The sequence below is a fragment of the Panthera leo genome, chromosome B4, assembly GCF_018350215.1.
Source record: "Panthera leo isolate Ple1 chromosome B4, P.leo_Ple1_pat1.1, whole genome shotgun sequence".
NCBI classification, from domain to species: domain Eukaryota; kingdom Metazoa; phylum Chordata; class Mammalia; order Carnivora; family Felidae; genus Panthera; species Panthera leo.
The window spans coordinates 134,263,972-134,274,806 of NC_056685.1; the positions used below are offsets into that span (position 1 = coordinate 134,263,972).

Genomic DNA, 10,835 nt, shown 5'->3' on the forward strand with positions numbered 1-10,835 from the left:
CAGGGCCCAGGGCTGCGACACTCTCCTGTGGCTCTGGTGGTTTTTTTTTTTGGTTTTGTTTTGTTTTTTAAATCATGGTAAAATTAACATGACAAAATTAATCATTTTTAAGTTGCAATTCTGTGGCAGTGAGTACATTTACATTGTTGTACAAACACTACCACCTTCCATATACAAAACTTTTTCATCTATCTTGTCGAACTAAAACTCTGTCCACAATAAACAGTAATTCTCCATTGTCCCCTCTCCCCAGCCCTTGACAGTCACCATTCTACTTTCTGTCTCTATTCAACTATTTGATTCTTCTAGGTAGCTCATTTAAGTACAATAATATAGTATTTGTCTCTCTGGAAGTTTTGGACTGTCCTCAGCAGTCCCTGGGAAGGGGAACCAACTGGAATAACTCATGAATTCTTCATGAGAGGCTACTGGGCCTGTGCTTGTTGTAGGAAAGTGTGGTGAGGAGCCGCTCAGCCTCACAGTCACTGTCCCTGTTACTGCCTGATGAACCGGACCAAGGAGCCCCTTTCTCCTTTCTCTCACTGACACACTCCTGAGAAATTCCCTGGCCTCCTGCCTTCAGCCATAGTGACCTTTCTGTCACTGCCCTTAATCCAAGGAAGTATATGGAAGAATCATTTTGTTTCTGTGTCCTTCCCTCAGGGCTGGAGCTAAGCCTTCTTCAGACCTTCCATAGTTTTGTCATTTAAAAATGGTTCTTTATTTGTTCAATTATTCATACATTCAGCAAATATTAATCCCACAGCAATCCAAGAATAGAGGAGGTCTCTCTCTCTCTCCTGAGCTCCCAGAGTGGTTTATTCAGTCCTGTAATGAGGATTGTATTTATCATATTTTATTATATGGTCAGTGGTCTGAATTTCTGTCCTCTTGTAAAACTATGAATTTCTTTTAGGCAAAAACTTTTGCTGCTTGTGGGGGTTGCAGTCAGAGAAGGCCTCACAGAAAAGGTGACATTTGAATTCAGCCTTGAACAGTGTCTAGGCAGAGGTAGAGGGAAGGGCATTCCAGGCAGGGAGGACAGCATGAGCAAAAGTGCATAATATGGGGGCGCCTGGGTGGCTCAGTCAGTTGAGTGTCCAACTTCGGCCCAGGTCATGATCTCGCGGTCCGTGGGTTCGAGCCCCGCATCGGGCTCTGTGCTGATGGCTCGGAGCCCGGAGCCTGTTTCAGATTCTGTGTCTCCCTCTCTCTCAGACCCTCCCCTGTTCATGCTGTGTCTCTCTCTGTCTCAAAAATAAATAAACATTAAAAAAATTAAAAAAAAAAAAAAGAAAAGCTTTAAAAAAAAAGTGCATAATATGGAAGTGCATGGAGGAGGGAGAGGTTGAGGGGTGGCAAGAAGTAGAAGATGACACTGAGGAGCTGGGCGGGGGCCAGACTAGTCAGTACCTTACGTGCCAGGCCAAGAGGTGCTGTGGGGAGCCATGAAGGGCTTCTATCAGACTGAGTTTTTGAAAGGTCACTGGCAGCCACAGTAGGAAAGAGGGGTGGGAGGAGAAAGCCTGAAGGCAAGTGGACTGTTGAGCAAGAGATTGTTACAGTTACCCAAGTAAATGACACCGAGGCCCATGTCACACCCACTGAGATAGCTAAAATGAAAACGACAGATTATATCAAATGTTGGCAAGAATGTGGAGTAAGTGGAGTCCTCATACATAATTGGGGGTGGGAATGCAAAATGGTGCAGCTACTTTGGAAAACAGCCTGGAAGTACTTCAAAAAGCTAAACATAAAATTTCTGTATGCCCAACAGTGCTATTCCCAGGTATATGCCCAAGGAGATTGAAAGTGTGTGTCTACACAAAAACTTAAACGCACATGTTCATAGCAGTACTATTCATAATAGTTCCAAGTACAAACAACCCCAGTGTTCACCAGCTGATAAATGGATCAACAAATTGTATACACGTGCAATTGAATACTATATGGCCATAAAAGTAATGAAGCACTCACATGCTACAATCCAGGTGAACCTTGAAAACATGCTCAGTGAAAGAAGCCAGATGTAAAAGACCACATATTACATGATTTCATTTGGATGAAATGTCCAGAATAGGCAAATCCATAGAGACAGAAAGTAGATTAGTGGTTGCCTAGGACCGGGGTTGGGGGTCAGGGAATGGGGAGCAACTATTAATGAGTATGGGGTTTCTTTTTGGGATGATGAAAATATTCTGGAATTAAATAGCTGTACAACTCTGTGAATATACTAGAAACTACTGATCTAGGGACGCCTGAGTGGCTCAGTTAAGTGTGTGACTCTTGGTCCTTGCTCAGGTCCTGATCTCACAGTTTGTGAGCAAGCAGAGGAGAGGCAGAGAAAGAGGGAGACACAGAATCCAAAGCAGGCTGCAGGCTCTGAGCTGTCAGCACAGAGCCTGACATGGGTCTTGAACCCACAAACCGCAAAATCATGATCCAAAGTTGGATGCTTAACAGACTGAGCCACCTTGGTACCCTGATCTGTACCTTTAAAAAGATTAATTTTGTGGTTTATGAATTATATCTCATTAAAGCTGTTATTAAAAAAAAAAAAAAAAAGCAGTATCAAGAGGGAAAAAATGACAGTAAGACCTAAGCTAGGGCACTGGGTGCTAGTCCTCTGACGTCTCTGGTCCAAAGCAGCCATGCAACATCAGCACCAACGATTGAGTGCTGGGCAGAGTGTGCAGTCTTCAGCTGTCTGAGCCGAGGTAGCTCAGTGCAGTGCTGTGGAAGGTGCACTGGCCAGAATCATAGAGATCTGCATCATAGTCCCTGCCCCGCTCCTAACTCTGAAGGAGTTTAGCAAGTCAGTTCCTCTTACTGATCCTTGATTTCTCTATCTGCAAAATGTAAGGAGTCTTTCAGCATTAAGCAATTTGGGCCTCTGAGAATAGCCTCCATTCCCCCAGGAATGGAGCACAGCCCAGAAAAGCGTTGGTTGTAGTGAGGATGGAGGCGGTGTTCAGGGTTCACCATGCTGGGTCACGTGGGGCAAAGAGAGCAGGTTAATAGCAGTGGGGGGGAGGGCTGTGTACTGGAGGACTTGCATGGCATTGGAGTAGGGAGAAGCCAGGGCAAACTTCCCTTTTTAGTTCTCAGAGGAGCCACAGGACTATAAATCTCTGTCTCCAGAGAATACGTACAGTACGTTTGTTTTGGGTTTCTTTGGAGATGGAGACCTTGGCCAGCAGGTGGAGCTGCAGGAAGACAGGAGGGGGCCCTTTCTTGTGGCCAGGACTAACAATAGAGCAGGCCACCTTGGGAGGAATAAGAGTGTCTTGTGGCTGGGGATCTCCAAGCAGAAACCCAGCAAGAACTCCTGGATTCCAGTCCAATTGCTACAACCCTGGGGAGAGTTGGGGAGAGGTAAGGCTGTGTCTGAGCAGGGAAGAAACAATTATCCTTGTGCTTAGGCTTGGCTTTGTGATTAGGGTTGGAGTAGAATGTTGTTACCAGATTGGAAATCAGTGAGCTGGTTAGTTTTACAAGATGTGAGGCTTTGACCTCAGGTATCGTTCCTACAAGAGCAGAGGTATATGTCAGGTTAGGGTTCTAGGAGAGTAGGAGGTGGGGAGGAAGGAGAGAAGACATTTATCAAGTGCCTACTCCACACAAACACTTGACCTACATTATTTATTTATTTAAAAATTTTTTATGTTTATTTATTTTTGAGGCAGAGAGAGAGAGAGAGCGTGAGCAGGGGAGGGGCAGAGAGAGAGAGGGAGACACAGAATCTGAAGCAGGCTCCAGGCACTGAGCTGTCACCACAGAGCCCAATGTGGGGCTTGAACTCAGAACCATGATATCACAACATGAGCTGAAGTCAGACACTTAACTGACTGAGCCACCCAAGTGCCCTGACATATGTTATTTATTCATCACAACTCCTCTGTAAGGTAGAAATTATCATCTTTGTTTTATAGACAAGGAAACAGAATCCCAGAGATGTTAAGTAACCTGCCTAAGTTAACACACTTTTAGGTCAGGATTTAAACTTAAGTCCTTTTCGGGGCTCCTGGGTGGCTCGGTTAAGCGGCCGATTTCGGCTCAGGTCATGATCTCACGGTCCGTGAGTTCGAGCCCCGCGTCGGGCTCTGTGCTGACCGCTCAGAGCCTGGAGCCTGTTTCGGATTCTGTGTCTGTCTGTCTCTGACCCTCCCCCGTTCATGCTCTGTCTCTCTCTGTCTCAAAAATAAATAAACGTTAAAAAAAATTTTTTTAAACCTAAGTCCTTTTGTTTACAAAATCCATGTTCTTTCAGTGTCCCGAGAAGTGCATCTTGTGAACAGGGGTCATTGTTACCAGAGTGGTGGTACCTGGCATTCCTAATGCCCAGTGGTCCCAGCTCCTCATCCAGGTGGTGCTTGCTGAGTTTCTAAGGTAATATGGAGACAGAGTCAGAGAGTGGCACTGGGGCCATAGCTCTTTGCCAGGTGGGGAAACCAAGGCATGCTGGCTCATGTGTGTGCCTGGGAAGAGGCTGGAAGTGCCCACTGGTTAAGAGTTAAGTTTAGGTTGGAGAAGGAGAAAGGGCACAAGGCCCAGGGTTTGGTTCTAGATCTGCCACCTACTGATATATGCAGATGTCCTCAGGTCAAGTATTTTCTCTCTGGGCCTCATTTTCTCAGCTGTAAAATGAGGTAAGTGGATAGCTCAAACACTTCAAGCTGTGTTCCTTACAGGACTTAGGAGTTCTGTGTAGAAAACCCAGGGGTTTTTAAAGGGAGGGCGTATTTTTCCTGTTATGCATTTCATGAGGATGTTCTCACCCTTTATTGAGTGTGTACTCTGTGGCAAGCATTGGCTGAGCACTCTGTATCCATTTCTCCTTCAACCCTCTCAGCAACTCAGGTAATTTTAAAATTCCCATTCAGCAAGAGTAAGTGACTTTAGCCAGGGTCACATAGATGGTAAGTGACTAAGCAAAGATGCAAACCCAAGTCTGTCCTATGTTCTTAACCATCACATTGCTGCCTTTGAAAGAACAGTATGAAAACAGCATAGCTTTGTTTGTTTTTACATTTAAAAAAATCATTTTTTATAACTTACATGCAATAAAATTCATTGATTTTAAGTGTACAATTAAATGAGTTTTGACAAAAATATAGTTTCATAAACACTACCACAGTCATGATATAGAACATTTCCATCACCCTAGAAAGTTCTCTGGTGCCCCTTGGTAGTTAATCTCTTCTCATCCCTGTCCCTCAGTACATACTGATCAGCTTTCTGTCACTATAGTTTTGCCATTTCTAGAATTCCTAGAAGTGAAATCATACAATATGTGGTCTTGTGTGTCTAGCTTCTGTCACTTAGCTTAATGCTTTTGAACTTCATTCATATTGGTGTGTGTGTCAGTACTTCATTTCTTTTTACTGGTGAGTAGTCATCCATTATATGGCCATACCACAGCTATTTACCTATTAACCTATTGATTTGGGACTTCCAGATTTTTGACTGTTATGCATACAGTTGTTCTTCATATGGAAGTACAAGTCTTTGTGTGGACATATGGTTTTATTTCTCCTATATAGGAGTGGAATTGCTGGGTCAAATGAGGTATTTGTTCTCTAATGTGTGTAACAAGTTATCACAAACTTAATGGCTTAACACCACACCGTTTATCACCTCACAGTTTTCTATATCAGAAGTCTGAGTGGGTTTGAGCAAGTTCTTTGCTTAGAGTCTCACAAGGCTGAAATCAAGGTGTTGGCCAGACTGGGTGCTTACCTCGGGAATCTGGGAAGAATCCACTTCTTCTGCAGGGGCCTCTTCTAGCTCTTTGCCCACATTCTTTCTCACTGGGCCCCTCTATCTTCAAAGCAGCAATGCGTGCTGAGTCCTTCTCACGTCTCCAGGCTCTCTGGTTCTTCTGCCACCAGCCAGAGAAAATGGTTTTTCAAGGCCCCAACAATCTCATTTTGCCCTATAATGTAACATAATCACAGGAATAACATCTGGGAGCAAAGGTCATGGGACCATCTTAAAATTCCGCCTAGCACATATGGTAAGTACATATTTACTTTATAAGAAACCATCAAATTGTTTTCCAAATGGTTGCATCGTTTACTTTCCCACCAGAACTATATGAGAGTTCTAGTTGCTCTACATTCTAACCCACGTGGTATCGTCAGTCTTTTTAATTTTAGCTGTTGGTGGGTGTGTAGTGGTAGTTTTCATTTGCATTTCCCTAATGACTGATGACAATGAGATCTTTTGGCATGCTTATTAGAGCATAAAATTTTGTTTGATGAAAAGTTCTGCTTTAAAAAAAGGTTGAAACTTACTGGCGTAGATAACCTGTGAGGTTCTTACAGAGTCTGTAATCTATGAATCTCTTAATGGGGCCCAGGGCTTATCTCCTTTTCTGAAACAGCCTCTTGAATGTAGGTAGAACATAGGTGAATCATCAGTATAAGCACTGTGCTCTGCTCTGTGTGTGTGTTAGACATGAAACCAACGAACATTCCTTGATTATCTACAGGGCTACAATCCCATATCTGAAATTCTGAAATCCAAATTATTCTGAAAACCAGATGTTTTTTTCTTGATTGACACCAAAACTCATTGGTAGCAAAACCTGACATTAACTTCTGTGGGGTTTTGTTTGTTTGTTTGCAGAAGGACCCTCTGTTGTCCTATGCCTGTGTTGCCTGCCTGGAAGCCTTGCTTGATTACCTGCATGCCCGGAGCCCAGACATCGGTAGAAACCCTCCCTATTTTCTGATGTTCTCATAGGGGCAGCCAGCCCCTGCCACCCTCCTGTCCCAGACTTCCAACCTCTGTTCTTTGACTCACACTCATTTTGTTTAATTCTTTTCATAATACTACAAGGGCATTGCCATGCCCATTATACAGATGAGGACATTGTAGTTCAGAGAGATCAAGGAACCTGCCCAACCAAGGTCAAAAGCTCTTAAATGGCAGAGCCCTTCCTATGCCTGCTTCCCACAATAGTGGGATATGTGGTTTCCCTGGGCCAGGTAGCATAGGTGGATAGAAGCCCAGGGAAGAAAGAAACTTCCTGCGTTCAGGTCAGTTTGTCCAATGCCCTGCCTCTAGCTGGGCAACCCCTGTTTGAGCCAATCAGAGAAAGTCCTCTTCAGCAATGCTCCATGGTCTATGGAAAAGTAGCAGTAACAGCCTAGAGTGACTGGTGTTTCCTGTAGCATTCCATGTGGTCTCCCAGCCCTGGAATCGGTTTTTGCTGTTTACCCTCCTGGATGCTGGAGAGAGTTCCTTCCTCAGACCTGAGATCTTGAGGCTCATGACCCTGGTAAGTACTTAATGGATGGTCTTGTGGTCTGAAGAATGTGATGAGCTGGGTGGTCCTGAGGAGACCAGGTAGAGGGGTAGAAGGTAGAGGGGCTGGGTGGGTCTTCACCCTACAAGAGGCCTGCTCAGAGAATTCCTCTAAACACCCACATCTTCTCACCCCAAAAGACCCAGATACTCCTAATTTATTTGCATATGAATCATGAATCATTGGCTGGGGCCTACCTGCCGCACCCAGATCCTATGCTAGGGACCAAAGGTGTTACTGAGCCAAATGCTCTGCCCTTTAAGGGTCTCTCAGTCTTGAGAAGGAGATAGACAGGAAACTAATAGTTAAAACATGACGTTATTAGTGGCAGAGTAGAAGATATGCTAAGAACCTAGCTTGTGGTAAGTGCCCACTGAATAAACAACAAAGCAGTGAGCCTGTGAATGATAGTAAAGCAGATCAATCAATAAATCAGTGGTTGGTGTGGGAACACAGAGAAGAGTACAGTTGACCCTTGAATAATGTGGGGGTTATGTTGGTCCCTGAGCAGTTGGAAATCCGAATATAACTTTTGACTCCCCCAAAACTAGCTACTAATAGCCCACTGTTGACTGGAAGCCTTACGGATAACATAAACAGTCAGTAAACACATATTTTGTATGTTATATGTACTGAATACCGTATTCTTACAATAAACTAGAAAAAGAAAATGCTATTAAGAAAATCATAAGTACAGTACAGTATTTATCGAAAATAATCTGTGTATAAGTGGACCCATGCATTTCACTCTCGTGTGGTGTAAGGGTCCACTGTAATTATTTCTGCCAGAGCTGGGAGGGAGAGGGGAGTAAGAGTGTAGTAAGCACTCAATTAATGCCTGTATTTCTTTAATAAAATGAAAGAACATTCAGCAGGAAGGTAACATTTTAGCTGAGGCTTGAAGGATTATTAGGCAAAGAGGAGGAAAAGTATTCCAAGTAGTGAAGTGAAAATAGCAGGGGTACGAGCACCTGGCAGTGTGTTTGGGTAACCACCATAGTCCATTTTGACCATGAGCGTGAGGTACAAGGCCAAGGGGTGAGGGGAAGGGTACTGAAGAGGTCAGCAGGACCAACCCTCTCAGGGTTTCATACTCTGCCTCATTTATTCCACTTCTCCTGGACCCACCAACTCTGAGCTCCTGAAGGCAGGGTTCTGTGGGCTTCAGATCTGTGCCCCCAGCCCAGTGCCAATCACAGCAGGGACACGGGAAATGTCTGTGAATGAAGGAGATACCAAATCACTGTGTGTTTGCGGCTTCTCTCCCTGGCCTAGTTTGTGCGGTTCCAGAGCAGCAGTGTCCTTTCTCGTGAGGAGGTGGGTCATGTTCTGCAAGGCGCAGCTTTGGCTGACCTCTCTACCCTGTCGAATACCACACTCCAGGCTCTGCGTGGCTTCTTCCTGCAGGTGGGTTGGAAGGGGATGCCACGGAGCCTCTGTAAGGCTAGACCCTCCACGCCATCTTCTTTGTGGAGGATGAGCCCTCTGGCCACAGCAGCTAGAGGGAGGTCAGGAGTACAGAGGGTGGAGGGTAGAGAGGATCTGATGGAGTAGGCACTGAGAAGGCCTGTCTCCCCTGCCCTCTTCTTGCTCCAGGTCCAGAGCATGGGCCTCCTGGCTGATGAGAGCACGGCCCAGACCTTGCACGTCTCCTTGGAGGGCCTCTCCCCCAGCACCTCCTCAGCCGAGCCGCCCCTGGACATGCTGTATCCTTTCCTGCATCTGGGAGCTTGGCCTGGGCAAGGTCATCCAGGCTATGGGAGGCTGTGGCATCATGCTTCAGAGGGGTGCGCTGTCTACAGCCCTGTACTTTAAAGCATGTAGGTCAGTGAGAATAATTAATAGTGATAGCAACGACAATGACGTACTCTGTTCTAAGTTCCCACCAAGGGCCAGGCACGTTACATGTATTGTGTCTAGTCCCCACAGAAGCCAGGGATGTTGATATAGCTATAACTTAGACCAGAGAGGTTACGTGACATGCCCAGGATCACACAGTAATAGCATCAGGATTTGACCCCTGTTTATCTCCAAAGCCGTATCACCAAACTCAGGAAGGAGCTAGTCCTTCCCCAAAAGCTTTGGAGAAAGTTGCCCAAACCCAGATACGGGTGCTTCCCTCAGCCCAACATGGGGGGTGCTGTGTGACTGACATGTCCCCGAGAAAGCCTGGGGCTGTGGGCAGTAACTAGAGGCCCTTTGGGGGTGGTTGTGGTGCTCCAGAGACACTTCAGTCTGTGTGTTGTTTGGTGGTACTTCCTCCCCACCCCCACTGGCTACCTCCTTGGCTTTCTTCTTTCTCCTCCTTTTTCTCTCTCCTCTTTTCTCCTCTTTCCCTTGTGCACGGAATGTTCCCTGTTGAATAGCAACTACCCACCCAGGTGTTTGGGTCCCAGTTTTAGAATCCAGCCCACTATTCTTAAGAGCTCTTCTGTTCTTGTGTGACTGTTTTTGCCCTTTTGGGGCTCTAGAAGTGTGGTTCTCCCACGGTTCGCTCCACCTTTCTGCTGTTCTCCTCTCATGTTTTGCTGCCAGTTGCCTGGGAGGGGTGGCTGTATCCCTGTCCCACATCAGAGACTGATCCTCATGACTCGAAGGCCCAGAAACGGAGAGAACTGTGACCTGGAGAAGAAAAAGTCAGGGCAGAATTGTTGGAGAAACGGACGACAATTGTAGCCGTTCACTCTATTGTTGAAGTGCAATCAGGAAATAAAATGATACACTCACATGTCTCTGTGGGCTCTCCAAAAACCATTTCACTCTCAATTTACCTTGGCTCCCTGGAGCTGATAACTCTGCCAGTAGGGTAGTGGATTGCTTCGGTAAGGAATGGATGGCCTCCTCAGGGACAGTGGGTGGGATGTGTTCTGCTAACATGTAAGGAGCACCAGCTGGATGCCTCAGTTGTACCCAGAAAATGCCACTCGCAGGCCATCCACGGGGCCAGAAGTGCAGAGAAAGTCCATGTTTGGTACCGGTGTGATCCAAGTGCTCCAAGAGGCAGCCTCACCTCACATGGAACAATTTTGAGGCCAGGACGCTGAGCAGGTGAAATCCTTCTCTGCCTTGCTAGCTCGGGGGAACTGTTCCGGCTCAGCCCGTCCCTGGCTAAAGGAGGTCCCTTGTTTCTTTCTGTGGGCCCTTCCCAGGGCTTGTATCTTTATCCCCACGTGTGCGGTTCTTTTAATGTCTGCTCTCCACCGTTGTGCCTGCTTCCTGTTCCCAGCTCAGCCCACCGTGCCTCTTGCCTGCCGTCCCCAATCCGGGTGCCCGTAAGTGGACAGCCCACCCTTACCCCTTCGGTTTGGCTGTGTGGACCCTGCACAAAACTGGTATGAACTCTGCCCTAATGAACTGCAGACACTGTAGGTTTCTTCTTCTTTTTTTAATAAAGTTTATTTATTTTAGTAATCTCCACACCCAAAGAGGGGCTTGAACTCACAACCCTGGTATCAAAAGTCCCATGCTCCTCCCCTACTGAGCCAGCCAGGTGCCCCTACAGGCTTAAAAAAACCAAACCAAA

The 10,835-nt window shown here is 46.1% G+C and overlaps 1 protein-coding gene and 1 long non-coding RNA gene across 4 annotated transcripts in view; one reads left to right on the plus strand and one right to left on the minus strand.

Moving 5' to 3' along the window:
- The window catches only part of MEI1 (meiotic double-stranded break formation protein 1), a 78,270-nt gene extending 68,230 nt beyond the window's left edge, over positions 1–10,040 (plus strand). For all 3 annotated transcript variants that reach the window (XM_042947965.1, XM_042947967.1, XM_042947966.1), the window contains 5 exons: positions 6,631–6,712; positions 7,179–7,285; positions 8,588–8,719; positions 8,909–9,018; positions 9,848–10,040. In XM_042947965.1, coding sequence (XP_042803899.1) covers positions 6,631–6,712; positions 7,179–7,285; positions 8,588–8,719; positions 8,909–9,018; positions 9,848–9,893 — 477 coding nt within the window. In that variant the 3' untranslated portion in view covers positions 9,894–10,040. The remainder of the gene's footprint in view (positions 1–6,630; positions 6,713–7,178; positions 7,286–8,587; positions 8,720–8,908; positions 9,019–9,847) is intronic.
- On the minus strand, positions 5,745–10,653 carry LOC122225195. Its single transcript, XR_006205144.1, has 3 exons — positions 10,040–10,653; positions 9,690–9,934; positions 5,745–5,935 (listed from the first exon to the last, which is right to left on the minus strand). It is a non-coding gene; the product is annotated as an uncharacterized LOC122225195 (long non-coding RNA).
- Positions 10,654–10,835: the final 182 nt, after the last annotated feature.